General features: G+C 45.9%; 1 protein-coding gene across 1 annotated transcript; it reads right to left on the bottom strand.

The window, feature by feature from the left end:
- Positions 1–7,302: 7,302 nt before the first annotated feature.
- Positions 7,303–8,232, bottom strand: PERCC1 (proline and glutamate rich with coiled coil 1). The gene has a single exon (XM_061600398.1). The coding sequence runs from the start codon at positions 8,230–8,232 to the stop codon at positions 7,369–7,371; it is 864 nt and encodes a 287-aa protein (XP_061456382.1). The 3' UTR covers positions 7,303–7,368.
- Positions 8,233–16,899: the final 8,667 nt, after the last annotated feature.

Consider the following 16,899-nt stretch of genomic DNA (forward strand, 5'->3'; position numbering starts at 1 on the left):
CAACAGTGTTAGCCAAGAGCTCTTGCCTGTGCAGGAGGGGGGTTGCTATCAACTCAGGTTGCTAATGGGCGTGGCTTTCACCTTGTCGTGGAGCAAATGGGAAACTCACCTGTTCGCTTAGGAAGCAGAATAGAAAAGGAAAGCCGGGCTGTTTTCTGGTAACAAAGACTCTAAGATCCAGATTTGACTGTATGCGGGGGTTCCGCAATGCCTTCCGTGTTAAAGTGGGATGGGGGGGGAGGTGGTAGCCTGGAACAAAAATCAGGAATGCAAACAGTGCTTTGCATAACTTCACAAAAATGGAAAGACAGGAGCGGGGAATGGTTTTGTGATTTGAAGGTTGCAACCAGAGCTTGGAAAAGTTACTTTTTTGAACTACAACTCCCATCAGCCCAATCCAGTGGCCATGCTGCCTGGGGCTGATGGGAGTTGTAGTGGAAAAAAGTAACTTTTCCAAGCTCTGGTTGCAACTAGGAATGGAAGGATTAATCCATTTTGCTTCTCTCTGTTTCTTGCTTTTCCAGTCTGAAATTCACCTCGTCACATTTCCCCAGCAATCTGAGATTTTTAAAAAAAACAATCCTCATGAAAATTCATCAGCATTTTAGTGTGAACTTATCCTAATAAACATGTTGCTATATGCAGTTTTGACCAATGTACATACTTTTGCAAGCAATGTTCTCTAATACAATGCATTTTTGTATGTTGCTTCCACTAATATGTTCATTTTGTGCGCACTTTCCTCTAATATATGCATTTTTGCAAACACTGCTTGGTTGGAGGACTGCAGCACAATGTTCAGATGCATGCAAATTTCGAAGTAGGGCCGTGTTTCAGTTCCCATACTGTCTCGGAAAGTGTGAATTTGATAGATTCGCCTTTAAATGGGACGTGAATCACATTTTCCCTCCATCCCTGTTTGAATGTATACAAATAGCAGAGTTTAAGTTTCATGGATTGCAACCCCCAAATTTAAATTGCATCCATAAATTATTTTATGTCATGAAACACACTGGGTTGTGGTTATTGTTGGTTTTGATGATTGGCTGAATGATTGACTGATTATGTGCCGTCTTTCCAGAGTGAACTGAGCCCAAAGGGGCTTACAACAACAGTCCACTCATCAAAATACAAAACAAATACAAAACAGGAGAGAGAAAGCAGAACATACCAATGTATTATCTGTTTATTTGTTAGATTTATATCCCGCCCTTCCTCCCAGTAGGAGCCCAGGGCGGCATAAATTCAAAAGTCAACAACTTAGCGAACAGAGAATAAATTGAATATTACAAAAGACACAATCTAGACTTAATTACCTAAATATGAGACATTTGATCGGAGGCCTTGGCAAATTCGAATTCAGCCATCTTGAACATGTGAAATTAGTTGAGTTTTGCTCTCATGTTTTTTAATCCCAGTGGGAACAAATGTCTCCTTTTTGTTATTACCTTTCTGGCTTCCTGCCCACCCTCAGTTGACTTACTATGCGGTCTTAGTTTAAAGATCCAAGTAACTTCCAAACGGTCCATTGGGGACCATTAATGAGTTCTTAAGAACAGAAGAACAGCCTGCAGGATCAGGCCACGTTTCTCCATTCACTTTTGCCTCTGGCCCCACCCACCACTGGCATGTGGCCCTCAGAAGGTTGCCCAGTGGGGAATGTGGCCCTTGGACTGAAAGAGGTTCCCCACCCTTGGTATACACCATGGGGGAGAGAGGGCTGTCTTGTCCTTTGCCCCTACCAGCAAAATAATATCTTGAGATGGCCTTACAGAAGGGTATCATTTGCTTTCTGTCTTTATTATTTATTTATTTTATTTTATTTATATCCCACCCTTCCTTGTGGTAGGAGCCCAGGGCGGCAAACAAAAACACTCAAAACACTCTAAAATGCCTTTAAAACAGACTTTAAAAGATATTAATCCAAAACATCTTTTAAAAATATATTAACACATTTTTAAAAAAATCTTTTTAAAAAACTTTAAAATACATCTTTAAAAGCAATTCCAGCAGACTGGGATAAAGTCTCTGCTTAAAAGGCTTATTGAAAGAGGGATGTCTTCAGTAGGCGCCGAAAAGATAACAGAGATGGCGCCTGTCTAATATTTAACAGGAGGGAATTCCACACTAAAGGTCCGTTTTCTATGTTGTGAGGAATGGACCTCCTGATAAGATGGTATCTGCAGGAAGCCCTCACCTGCAGAGCGCAGTGATCGACTGGGTATATAAGGGGTAAAACGATCTTTCAGGTATCCTGATCCCAAGCTGTAGAGGGCTTTGTACACCAAAACTGATACCTTGCACTTGGCCTGATAGCAAATGAGCAGCCAGTGCAATTCTTTCAGCAGCCGGGTGACATGTCGGTGATATACTGCCCCACTGAGCAGTCGCACCACCACATTGTGCACCAGCCGCAGCTTCTGGACCCCCGGTCTTGGGGTGTGGGATGCGGGATATCTTGAGCTAGCCCTAAGGAACATGCCAGAAAAAGCTTTACCACTTTAATTCTGCTGAATGTACATCTGGCCCTTAGAGAAGCTGGAAATAGTTTGCAAACAGCCTCTGTGTGATATTGAGGTCTATTATACCAAGAACCACAAGAAAACAGTGGCGAGTTTTCCATGCCACCACTTATCTTGAAAGAGCCAGCAGGACAGATCCAGTGGAAGGTGGATATATTGGAGAGTGACATCACACCAGAAGCTGGGGTCACCCAAAGAAACTGACCGGCAGTCATTTGGGACATACAAGGATTTTTTTTTGCATAAAGTTTGTTATTAACTTATAAAAGTCCCAGGCTATGGTCTGAAGGCACAAAAGACCAGCTCCCTACTGAAGCTAAGCGGGGTCAGGTCTGGTCAGTGCCTGGATGGGAGACTGCCTGGGAACCATATGTAAGCCGCCGTGGGTTTCTATCATGAGAAGAAAAGCGGGGTATAAATGTAATAAATAAATAAATAAAGAGTGACTGTCTTGAGATGGGGCAATAACCACCAGCTCAAATGGCTTTAAAAAGGAAGCAGGCAAAGATCACATCCGCACCATACATTTTAAAGCACATGGCTTACCCCCCGCCCAAGAATCCTGGGAACTGTAGTTCATTAAGAGTTCTGGGAATGGTAGCTCTGTGAGGGGTTAACTACAGTTCCCAGGATACTTTGGGGGAAGCCAGGTGCTTTATGTATATAGCGTGGATGTGACCAAATTCTTGGAGGGTGGCTATTAGCCACAATAGCTGACAGAGCCTCCCTATCCAGCAGCAGTATATATTTGATTAACAGGCAGTTAGGAGGTTTGAACATCAGATGGTGGGCTTCCCAGAGGCATTTTGCAGATGATTATTGGAAACAGGATGATGCATTGGATGGACCCTTGGTGTTATCTTCAATACATCTACATCACCTGAATGGCATGTGTCATTCCACCAGCTGAGTCTTGCTTACTCATGTGTTCATGACTGCTGACCGCAGTGCAGTTCTGTCTCTTTCTGACCTTCAGGCCAGGAGTGCCAATGCTTATGCAGCCAAAGTGGCACTACGTCCAAGAAGGAAGTATTAGCAGCCTTGGGGGGACTTCCAAGGTTTGCGGAAGTTCAATTTTTTTTTTTGAAAACTTGCTAAGTAGAGAGGGGACTCAAAATAGCAAAAAGGACTGAGGGTGCTCAGTAGCCATAGAACGCTGACTCTCTGGTATGGGAGTGTGTATGGAAAAAAAGGGAGCAGGGAATGGAATAGAGTACTCTACGCTGCAATATTTTGTTGCAGGTCCCACTCTCAAATGCTGGCACGCATGTGCAAATGAGCCCTTTGAATCAACTTGTTTTGTCTACACCTCATACATTTAAATCACCTGGCTGTATGTTATTTTCTCTTTTTAATGGACACTTTACCCTAGTATATGCATTTTTATCGCATTGTTTGGCTGGAAAATTCAGAGCACGGCAAAAGCTTTGAAGAATGTCTGTGCTGCGTTTTCACGTATTGTTTCAGAAAGTGTGAATTAGGGAGGTTTGTCTTTAAATGCAAACTATTTCTAATGTCTCCCCCTTCCCAGCTCAGAGGCACTGTCTTCTTCCATGTTTACTGGGATGTCTTTTGTACCTGGCTCCGGTTAGTAGATCGTGGGGTTCTCGAGGGGGGGAAACAGAGCAGACCCAACAAGGTTGACATCCCTGTTTTAGAACCTCTGAAAAGATCCCGTCAGGAAACAGACAATGGAGGGGAAGGGCAGACTGGGTCGATTCGCCTCCTTCTCTAGCAAAAGGGATCCCCAACTAAGAACATAAGAAGAGCCCCCTTGGATCAGGCCAGTGGCCCATCTAGTCCAGCAGCCTCAAAAATGACCAATCAGATGCTTAAGGGAAGCCCGCAAGCAGGACCTGAGTATAAGAGCACTCTCCCCTCCTGCAGCTTCCAGCAACTGGTTTTCAGAAGCAGACTGCCTCTGACTGTAGAGGAAGAGCATAGCCATCATGGCTGGTAGCCACTGACAACCTTCTCTGCCATGAACGTGCCCAGTCCTCTTTTACAGCCATCCAAGTTGGTGCCATCACTGCCTCCTCTAGGAGCGAATTCCACAATTTAAACTATTCCCTGTGTGAAGACGTCCTTCCTTTTTTCTCTCCTGAATCTTCCGACATTCAGCTTCATGGAAGGTCCACAAGTTCTAGCATTATGAGAATCTATCTGCCAAAGATAGATTGATTTGGCCTGAAAAGAGGGCGCGGAAGAAGCAGATAAGATTCTTTTGTGTGCAAAGAGGAGAGGTTTGCTTAGCAGAAGACAAATGACTTCAGGATTTGTTTTCCAGACATTCCAATCATTGCACCATTTCTCACACACGCCTTTCCTGATACCACTTGGATTTTGAAGCCACTGCCTCGCACAGCCCTCTCTCGTGTATGTATGGAAACACATCAGAGTCTTTCACGGGCTTTCAGAATATCCCCTCCAACATTTCAACCCAGTAGGCCAGTATTATCTTGTTTATGTATTTTTTAATTGTTGCATTTATATCCCACCTGCCTTCCAAAGAGTTCAAGGAGGCATACACGGCTCTCTCCTTCCCATCCTTACAACAACCCTGTGAGGTAGGTTTCCCAGGTCATAGTCTAACACTCTAACTTGGGTTGCCAAATTACCAAGGGAAAAAAAACCAGCCTGGTCGATTTTATTTTTTTAAGAAAATATTGATTGGGGCAGGGTTGCTTGTTTAGTGCCTTTGGACCACTTGCCCATTTCCACCAGTGCCACCATCTAACTGAGTCAGAAACTGGGACTGGTTGGCAGAAAGTTTAGAGTGTAAATCAACAGCATCCTTTTCACGTCAGCTGCACCTTTTGTTGTGCTGTAGCACAAGAGTAACCCTCCAGACAGCAAAAATGTGGTGACACTGAGGAAGCCTTACAGAACAACTAATAAAGCCGAATGATATGTGAGTGGTTCAGTATAAACCCACCATTAACGCACTTTCATTGCATCAGTGATGTGCTAATTTTTTTGTCCCAATCTATATTAGATCTGAAACTGTTTCTACACACGGGGTTGTCTGCAGGGCTAAACTTCCTCAGAGTAGACCCACTGACATTATAGGTATGGCTGTGGTCCGTTAATTTTGGCGGGTCTCTACGCTGTTTTTCATTGTTTGTATGCATGGGCCTGTTTTTACAGATTGAGTTCTCTTTCATTGTTTTTATCGTTGGTGTTTTCAACTATGAAATCGCTTTGAGATATTTCTTGCGGGAAGCCATTCCCGAATGGAATCAAATAAATAAATAAATAAATGTTGCCCAATATACCTGCAAAACAAAAACAAACACCAGCTTGCATTAAAATGTGAACCAGGCCAAATGTTGCCCCCAGTCCCTACTCGATAGACAAAAGGGAAAGGGGCAAAACTTGTTGGGAGTATTTTAACTTTCAGGCCATTCAAACTGGTTTATTTCCCACACACACACACACACACACACCTACAGCCATACTACCCTGAACACACCTGATCTCGGAAGCTAAGCAGGGTCACGCCTGGTTAGTATTTGGATGGGAAACCACCTGGAATACCAGGTGCCGCAGGCTTAGAGGAAGGCAATGGTAAACCATCTCTGAATACCTCTTACCATGCAAACCCTACGAATATATCCAAAAAAAGATTCATAAGGTCACCATAAGTTGTAATAAACTTGAAGGCATATAACAACAACAACACACACACACACACACCTTGTAGCTCCACATCTTAGATCAGGTATGGGGAGCCTTTGGCCCTCCAGAATTTGTTGAACAACTCCCATCAGCCCCATCAAGCGTCTCCAATGGCCAGGGATTGTTGTAGTTCAGCAACATCCGGAGGGCCAATGGTTCCCCACACCTGCCGTAGATGAATCCTTAGGTCAGGGATAGGAAATATGTGCCCTTTTAGATGTTGCTGGACTCCACATCTGAGCAGCTGCAGCAGCCAGGGATGATGGGAGTTGTAGTCCTGCAACATTGGGACGGTCAGAAGTTCCCATCCCTGCCTTAGATCCATCTCAAATGGCTGGTCTCTGCCTCCACCAGACCCACCCCTAATCATAAGGCTCTGTTAGCGAGCCCCCCAAAATCCCTGGCTCTGCCCCCTGACTCCAGCCCTTCTCAACTCTGCCTCCAGAGTTTATTGTTTTATTGTCAGTCCTGCCAGCAAACTTCCTGACATGGTCAATTTCCTTGTGAAATGCGAGTAGAGAGTATTGGAGAAGACCCACATTTTTTCACTGGTAATATTTATTTACAGTTATACCAATTGAGCAGGAGACTTCCAGGCACACAACAGGGCTAGGGGCCAGCAGGCACATTTGGAATTTTAAGAAAGTGTCTCGGGCGCCAGTCACAAAATGGCACCTGTGCGGTGTGCAGCATAACACAAAATGGCTGCCACAAGGGGTGTGGCATACAAAATGACAGCTGTGGGGATGTGGCATAACACAAAATGGCTGCCGTAGGGGGAATGGCACAACACAAAATGGCTGCCACATCTAAAAGCACAGAAACGGGGACACACAAATGGTGCAGGCAGGACCCACACACACACAAATCACCATTTTGTGCATTGTGGATTTTTGAGGGGATATATACTGAGACATTTCGTGGGAGCCATAGAGATACTGATGGGCACCCTGGCACCCACGGGCCCCGGATTAGCAACCCCTATGATACGTAAAGGACCAGAATCCATGTGGTCAGTCAGAGCTTGGAAAAGTTACTTTTTTGAATTACAACTCCCATCAGCCCAATCCAGTGGCCAAGCTGGCTGAGGCTGATGGGGGTTGTAGTTCAAAAAAGTAACTTTTCCAAGCTCTGGTCAGGATCCAGGAGTGACTGCCCTTCTGAAGCCTCATAGGCCGCCAAAATGGTCCATGTTCTCCACCCTCCTGTTAGCCTCGCTGGGATGCTCTCGGCCAGTATTAAGGCCCTCCTGGCTGGTTTCACAAGTCCAGTTGGCCAGCAGGTCACTGAAATCTGGAGGGTTGCTGTTGAGCATGCAGATGGAGCTGAGGGCCGGCTCTTTCCAAAAAGACTGGGGCAACTTCCTGCCATGCATGGGGGCGACATGGGCATACTTCCGCTCCAGCCTCAGCTTCCGGTGCTCTGAGGAGGCTTGCCGCTTGACGTACCTGCCCAAGCCATATTCAAAGAGCTCGGCCAGAGGGCCCAGCTTCTTGGCTTCCTCTTGGCTGCAGAAAGACCACCATAGCTGCCAGTCCATCGGCACCAGGGCTTTGGAAGGGCCAGGAAAGTCACCACCATCATCCTCAGGCTCCCCACCTTGAGAAATCCTGACCAAGTCGGCATAGTACAGCACCTGCCCTGACAGGGGAGGGGAGCAGCAGTTCTCGTAGATGTTGCAGGAGTCCGGGCATTCCTCTTTGCTCTTCCGGCCAAAAAACCTCTGGATGTCATCACTGATGCGCTCAGCGAATCGAAGGAGCTGCAGTGTCATTTCCATGTTGCTCAGGTTGGCGTCGTCGGTGGCCCCGCTGTCCGGCCTGCGGCCTGCAGGATTGCTGCCTGTTTCCATATCCTCCCTTTCTTCTTCTTCTTCTTCTTCCTCTTCCTCCTCTTCCTCCTCCTCCATTTCTTCCTCATCGGATAAGTCTTGGAAAATCACTTCCTGGCAGGCTGCAGTGGATAGGAACGGATTCTGGAACGCTGCGGGGAGTCTAAATTTGCTTAGGCTTTGTATTATCCCAGCGGCCATTTTTTCTCTTCCTGTCCCTTTCTCCTTGCTTGGCAAGTGCTTGAATCTGGATTAAATAAACAGTAGGGAGAACAAAGTGTCATGGAATGCACCCTAATGCTCTCTTTCATCATAATGATCACCATCACACCATCTAATAGCAAACTCAAGTGGAGAGTGCCAACGGAACTGGAAGCTACAGGGAGGTATTTGCATGTTCAGGAGAACCCTGGTTACCCAATAATTAGTATAATCAAAAGGGAGTGGGGCAAAAAACTACCTTCCCGTCTTCAAACAGCCCAATGACTACTGAATATGCTCAGTGGACTCCAGAAGCCATAAAACGGGTGGAGAACACAAACGGGGGAGAATTTCAATTTAATTCTCCTTTCAAGCCGAATCGAGCAAATTCATACTTTCTAAAACAATATGAGAACCAGCACATGACTATTCTTCTAAATTCGCACTTCTTCGAATGAACACATGAGTAAAAATAACATGCAAACATGTTTACATGAGTCAAAACTGCCAACAGAAATGTGTTTATTAGGAGATTTTATTTATTTATTTATTTATTTATTTATTTATTTATTTATTATTTGATTTATATCCCGCCCTTCCTCCCAGCAGGAATCCTGGCTGTCAAACAAAAGCACTAAAAACACTTTAAAACATCATAAAAACAGACTTTAAAATACATTAAACCATCTTTAAAAACATTTTTAAAAGCTTTCAAGACATCTTTAAAAGAAAAAAAAGGTTAAAAACATTGTTTTTAAAAATGGTTTGAAAACACATTAAAAAGTAATTCCAACACAGACGCAGATTGGGATAAGGTCTCAACATAAATGGCTTGTTGGAAGAGCAAGGTCTTCAATAGGCACAGAAAAGATAACAGAGATGGTGCCTTTCTAATATTTAAGGGGAGGGAGTTCCACAGGGTAGGTGCCACCACACTAAAGGTCCGTTTCCTATGTTGTGCGGAACTGACCTCCTGATAAGATGGTATCTGCAGGAGGCCCTCACCTGCAGAGTGCAGTGATGGACTGGGTATATAAGGGATAAGATGGTCTTTCAGGTATTCTGGTCCCAAGCTCTATAGGGCTTTGTACACCAAGACTAGAACCTTGAACTTGGCCCAGTAGCAAATAGTCAGCCACTACAATTCTTTCAGCAGCAGGGTGACATGTTGGCGATATCCTGCTCCAGTGAGCAGTCTCGCTGCCGCATTTTGCACCAGCTGCAGGTTCTGGACCAACCTCAAGGGCAGCCCCACATACAGCGCATTACAGTAATCCAGCCTGGAGGTTACCAGTGCATGGACAACAGTGGTCAGTGTCCTGCTTGCTGACACCTTGCCCCAAATCTCCTGATGACCGCTCCCAAGAGCTTCATATAGATGTTGAGCAGCATGGGGGACAAGATGGTACCCTGTGGCGCCCCACAGCACAACTGCCAGGGGACCGAAAGATAATCTCCCAATGCTATTCTCTGAAAATGACCCTGGAGATAAGATCGGAACCAATCTAAAACGCCTCCAATACCCATCTCACCAAGTCAGCCCAGAAGGATACCATGGTCAATGGTATCAAAAGCCACTGAGAGATCAAGTAAAGGTAACAGGGTCGCATAATGAGATGCTGAAGAATTTTCATGAGGATTTTTTTTTAAAAAACCCTGCAAATTGACGCAGAAATGTGGAGAACTGAATTTAAGATTGGAAAAATGTGAGAGAACTGAAATTGACAGTCCATATTTAGTGGATAATGTTTTTCAGCCACATTCCCATCTTGGCAAACTTGAGAGGACCACATGTCAGAAGTGGGCAGGGCAAGAATTAAAAGTAGGTGGAGCAACATATTGTTGTGATTTTGGGGTTTGAGATGGATACTTTCTATGAGTCCTCTTCCAGCCACTGATTTGGAATCCTGCACCTGTGGGTGAGAAACCCACTCTGCTGGTCAGATGAGTTTCTTTTGTTAATCTAATAGAGTGGCCAGGTGGGTTAATGGGTCTATCAGGTGCCCATCAACTGGTGAATGGGCCAGGAAGACCCTTTTGTCATTGAAACTCTTCAGGAGAGCCCTCCCCCCCCCAGGGCACAGGAAAAGCTTGTGTTTTTGGTGTGTCTGGGAAAGGCTGGGAACTGAAGGCTCTCTGCACCATGGCTTTAGGATGCCTCCTGTAACACTGATGGAAAAGCTGAATATTGGACTGCTGATGCCTTGAACCCCTCCATCCTAAGCTCAGGTTGGAATGTGTGTAAATAAACAAAACACCACAGTCTCCGCTGACTTTCTTCCCAAGAGAACCAAACCCTGGGTGAGCACAGGGACCCCTGGAAATCTCACAGCTCGGAGATTGGGGTGGAGCGCAACAATATGTTAATTTTACCTTTGTACAGTATGCTACTTTCTACACAGTCTCCTCTCTCTACCCCATCCAGACAAGCTTTTTTTAAAAATGAAATTGCAGTATACAAATATTTTTATAAATAAATATAATCTGGCAAGCTTTCCATGGTGTCCATATGACATCGTCGTTATCAAATGCTGCCCCATATTATTTCCCCTTAATCCAGATTTCCCATTCCAATGGAAAGTCTGCTAATTCTTTTTTTTTTTTAATCCACCCACGAAAATTGTAAATCTGAATTAAAGGCGGGTTGGGAATGGAATGGCATTTTGACAAATGTTTTTCCCTCTGTTTCAGAACGTTTTTTCACTGAGTTTTTAAGAATGATTTTAATTGTAGTTGTGTTTTGGGATTTTTTAACTCTTTTCAGTATACTTTTTTTTAAATTGCTTTGTTGATGTTTGCTGCCCTGGGCTCCTTTGGAAGGTAGGGCAGGATCTAAATTCAATAAATAAATAATAGATAGGACAATGTAACGTGGATCCTGCCGGGTGCAGAGGGAGTGGGCAGTTAACTGCCATGTCGGAGCATTGTGTTCCTCCCAATGCAATTCTTGACATTCTTTCTTAAGCAAGAGATATGTTCCACCTGAGTGCAATTCAATGTACAGAATGGCTCTGAACACTCCTGTCACCTAGAAACTAATCGGCACATTATGCAGAAGGAGAGCCTAATGGAACCCTGCACACCCGCGCACCCAGCTCTGAATGTAGGCACAGAGGAAGCTGCCGTATATGGAGTCAAGCCGTTGGCCCATCTAGCTCAGCATTCACTGACTGGCAGCAGCTCTCTAGGGCTTCAGACGGAGTTTCTCCCTGCCCTAACCAGAGATGCCATTGGGGACTGAACTTGGGACCATGCAAGGCAGATGTTCTACCCCCGAGCTATGGCCCTGCCCCCAAAAGAACCTTTGGAGAAGGGTAGGAAGGTAGGGATAGGTGACTCTGTCCATTTCGGTTTATCTCAGTTTCTCATTTTTCCAGTCTCAAGTTCGGTTCTCCACACTTGCACATCAGTTTGTGATTTTTTTTTTTTTAAAGTCCTCATGAAAATTCTTCAGCATTTTAGTCCCTGTCTGCACCTTACATTTAAAGCAGTATCATACCACTTTAAATAGTTATGGCTTCCCCCAATGAATCCTGGGAACTGTCTCTTGTTAAGGGTCCTGAGAGCAGCGGGTGTAGTCTTTTAACAGCTCTGGTGGAAGCATATAAAAGGATGAAGAGTGGAGGGGAAAGCTTGAAAAAGGACTTGGGTGATATGTATAACTTCAAACCTCAAACAAATTGACAAACAGTGCCGAACAGAAAAGCGTGCAGGAGAATGTCCTTTCCTTCTGTTTGGAGCCAATCAGAGCGAAAGGAGGTGAGTCAGCTACTGAGAAGACTCTTTTCAATAGCTTACACTCTCCCCTTTCACGCTGATTTGAGCCAGTCTTGTCCTTTTCTGCTGACTGGAGCCAGTCAGAGTAAAAGGAGATGAATCAGCCACTGAGAAGGCTCTTCTCAGTAGCAGGCACATCTGTTGTGGTGGGGGAAGGCATTGACAAGGATCTCATTGTCAACCCAGCAGCAAAAAAAAAAGGAAGGGGAGAGGAGGAGGCATGGCTGTGACTATCATGAAGGGACCCTGCACTTCTGAATTTGCCACTGCACTACTGCCTGAGAGCTACAACTCCCAGACTTCCCTGGGAAGAGGGATTGATTGTTAAGCCACTCTGAGAATTGTAGCTCTGGGAGGGGAACAGGGGGTCTCCCAACAACTTTCAGCAAAATGGCATCACCCACCCTCTTTCTTACAGCCTGAAGACCCAGCAAACTGCAGCGCAGGTCTGGGGAACCTGCGGTCCTCCAGATGTTGTTGGGCTCCATCTCTCAGGAGCCCCGGCCATCATGGCCAGTGAGCAGGGATGCTGGGAGTTGGAGGTCGGCAACACATGGAGGGCCAAAGGCTCCCCCAGCCCAGGTGCAGTGGCAGGATGACGGATTTATGGAAAGATCCAGGTTCAGATCCCTGCCCAGGTGTCAAGCTTGAGCCAATCCATATTTCTCAGCCTCGCCTACCCCACAGGGTTGTTGTGAGGATAACATGCGGATGGGGGAGAGGATAATACTGTGCACATGCCTTGAACTCCTTGGAGACAAGACAGGGGTTCAGATGATCTCTCGGCTTGAGACGGTGGACGGAGGAATGCAGGATGCTGCCTTATACAGAGTGAGACCCACTGGTCCATCTAAGTATCACCACTACACTGACTGGCAGTGGCTCTCCTAGGTTTCAGGTAGGGGGTCTTTCCCAGCCCTGCCTGGGGATTGAACTTGGGCCCACTGCATGTGCTCCACCGCTGATCTGCACCCTTTTCCTCCAAACATGGGATACTAATTCATACAGAGTTGGATCACTGGTCCATCTGGCTCTATCTTGTCTACACTGACCGGCAGCGGCTCGCCAGGGGTTCAGGCAGGGGCCTATTCCCAGCCCTGTCTGGAGATCAAACCTGGGACCCTCTGCATGAAAGACAGGCAGCCTATCACAGAGCTAAGGCCCTTCCCCCAAACATTAGGGAACTACCTTATACGGAGTCAGATTCACGGGTCCATCTAGCTCAGTATTGCCTACACTGACCGGCAGCGGCTCTCCGGGGTTTCAGACAAGGGTCTCTCCCAGCCTGGGGATCGAACCAGGGACTTCCTGAACACTAGGCAGAGGCTCTGCCACTGAGCTACGGCCCTCCCCCTTGCCATGAGTCCCCTTTCTCCCCAGGTGGTGCGCTCTGCTTACCTGCCCGCCGAGGCTAGCCCTCCACTTCTCCTCTGCCAACTCTCAGCCGGTCCACCTGGGGCCGAAGTATTTATAGTGGCGCTGCCAAACTGGTGACTAGCAAATATTTGGTGGCTGTATTGTAATCGTAGACTCGGCAAACAAAACTCTGGTTTGCTTTAGTGCCCGGCAACCGGAGAACACCGTAGACAAGGAGCCGGCGAGGACAGGAGATAGGGCTCCCCTTAATGGTCGACTTCCTGGGGGATTTTTGAGTGTTATTCCTGCCAATTCCCCTATTAGGTCTGTCGCCACAGCTGCCAAATCGTCCCCCAACCCGACACACGTTGACAGAGGACTCCTTATCTCCAATGTTGATTTGGAGACTGAATCGAGCCTCGTCAAATAGGCGTAAAATTAAATTTCATGGTGTTTTGACTCCAGGAGTAGGCATCATCTCCAGAAGAAAGTAACGCTTATCCAACAATGCCTGTGCAAATAGTCAGGAGCCAAGGCAGAACAGGGAAGTGACTGGCCGGCTTCTAGGCTGGGCGACTCTTGTCAATTTCAGGTTCTGCTTTTTCAGATCATTTCTCCACATTTCTTTATTTTATTTCTTTATTAAATTTATATCTCACCCTTCCTTCCAGAAAAAGCCCACATCAGTTTGCAATCCCCCCCGAAAAAAAAGTCTTCATGAAAACCCATCCGCATTTAAGTGGGCATTTCTCCAAATATGCACATTTCTGTATCCAATTTCCCCTAAAGTACACATTTCCCCTTAATGCACCCATTTTTGCAGAGCAATTTTCACAATTATAATGTATTTTTGCATGTTATTTTCACTAACGGGTGCATTTCTTTACCCACACTTGACCCCCTACTATATGCAATTTTGTATGCATTACTTGGCCGGAGAATTGCATTGAAAAATTTGGAAAAGTGACAATTTCAAAGAATGCTTATATTTCCTTTTGTACAGTATTGTTTCAGAAAGTGCGAATTAGGTAGGTTCACTTTTAAAAGTGAAGTGAATTTCTTCCCCATCCATACTACTGGCTACCAGGGGTGTAGTCACCCAGGAGCTCAGGGGGTCTTAGACCCTTTACTTTTTTAGGAGCAGGATCCAGCAGGGTCCCTATATCTCCAGCATGCTATGAGTCAATCAGCATGAAAGGGGAGTCTGTTAGCAGTCTTTTAAAAATGCTTCCTTATTTTTTCTTGCCGATTGGAGCCAATCAGAGTGAAAGGAGGTGAGTCAGCCACTGAGAAGACTCTTCTCAGTAGCTAATACTCTCCTCTTTCCTGCTGATTGCCTCCTGGGAGTGTCTGTTGTTGTGGGGAAAAGGCATGCACAAGGATCTCATCATCAACCCTGCAGCAAAAAAAGGTGGGCGTGGGCGTGGGCTTGGCTGTGACTAACATGAAGGGACCCTGCACGTCTGAATTTGCCACTACAGTACTGCTGGCTTCACTTCCAAATCATCCTGTTTTAAAACAAAGGACCCCATTCCATCCCTTGATTACAACAGTGCTGAGACTGGTAATATTAGGGTTCTTTTATTGCTTACATTGTCTTTAAAAAGAACAGTTACTTTCCGTTGCCTCAAGACCTTTTGCTGCCTAAGGCGACAGACCGCCCCTTGCCCTGTACAGAAACGAAAAAAAAACTGGCAAGTTAGGTCATACCACAAATGTTCTGGTTTATTTCTGGCTGCTGCGCACCATACTTTAAAACGATGTTGAAAGCGAATGACTTCCCCAAAAGAATCCTGGGAGCTGTAGTTTCTTAAGGGTGTTGGGAACTGTCACTCTGTGAGGGGTAAACGACAGTTCTGCGGATTCTTTGGGGGAAGCCATGACTGTTAAAGTAGTAGAAATGTGCTTTAAATGTATGCTGTGGATCATGTGACCATCTACCCTCTTTGCAAGCGTTGTGCAAGCAAATTAGAACGAATGCTCAGTAAAACAGGTAATCTGGAAGAGCCTCCTCTCAATGCCAGCAATCAGAGAGCATTATCCACTGTACCTGAGGGTAACATGTTAGTTTTAGCACAGGTGTGGTGAACCTTTGGCCCTCCAGATGTTGCTGAACTCCCACCAGCCCCAGTCAGGATGGCCAGTGGCCAGGGATGATGAGAGGTGTAGTTCAGCAACATCTGGAAAGCTAAAGGTTCCTCACACTGGCTTTAGGGGGTCACATGGCACGCATCTGCCACCTAAGGCAACTACCTCACTTCGCCCAATAGCAGAACCAGTCCTGGTTACTTTACGCCAGTGATGGGGGAACCAGCAGCCCTCCAGATGTTGCTGAGACTTCAAATCCCATCAACCCCAGTCAGACTGACCAATGGTCAGAGATAGCGATAGAGACAGCGGCGAAAGTCAATTCAGCTCTCATTTAAAGCTGATTCTATCAAATTCGCACCATCCTAAAACAATCTGAGAACCAAAACACAGACCTCCCTCAAAATTCACACTTCTCGGAATTTTGTGATGCAGCTCTCCAGCCAGCCAATGTTTACAAAAATGCATATACTTAGGGAAAGTGTGCATAAAAATGTATGCATTAGTGAAAACAACATCCAAAATTGCACTATATTTGGAGAAATTGCTTGCAAAAATGTATACATTCTTCAAACCTTCATACAAAAAATGTGTTTAATTTGGAGAAATTCTCTTTAAAACGGTGGAAAGCTTTCATGAGTTTTTTTTTTTAATGCAAATTGCTGCAGAAATGTGGAGAACTGAATTTAAGGCTGCGTACACACCATATATTGAAAGCACACTTAAAGCATGTGACTTGTCCCAAAGAATCCTGGGAACTGTAGTTCACAGACCTTCAGTTCCCAGCACCCTTAAGAAACTATAGTTCCCAGTATTCTTTGGGGAAAGTCATGTGCTTTAAATGTATGGTATGAACACAGCCTGAGATCTGAAGAATGAGAACCAAATTTGACAGATCCTTCCATCCCTAGTTGAGGGGGGGGGAGGATTACAGTTGGAGTCCAAGAACATCTAGAGGACCATCGGTCCTCCATCCTTCCTCTCCCTTTAATTTCACTGGTAAAAGTGATAAACATCAAGATAAGCAAAAAGGAAGACCTATATCAACTCAGACCAGAGTACACACACACACATCTCTTCCTATATTATATTTTTGCATGTAGCGTAACGCTGCAAGATGAGGTGGGGTGCTGATGGCGCCACCACTCACTTGAGGTGCCCAGCAGCAGCTGCACGTGAGTCGCCTCATTGTGGTGGTGGCAGCACGCGGGTTGTGTGTGTTTCCCAATGGTGGCAGTGCCCATGGTGAGCAGGCATGAGTGAGTGGGGAGGTGGCAGAGGTGACCAAGGCCCTTGGTGGGTCAGTCGGTCAGTGGGGGGAGAGGGGGACCAATGGGGGAGGGAGGAGAGGGGGCACCTGTGGGAAGGGAGGGCTGGTGACCCGTGGGGGGGAGGGCTGGTGACCTGTGGGGGGAGGAGGAGAGCTGGTGACCCATGGGTGGAGAA

Source organism: Rhineura floridana, chromosome 17 (assembly GCF_030035675.1).
Source record: "Rhineura floridana isolate rRhiFlo1 chromosome 17, rRhiFlo1.hap2, whole genome shotgun sequence".
NCBI lineage: Eukaryota > Metazoa > Chordata > Lepidosauria > Squamata > Rhineuridae > Rhineura > Rhineura floridana.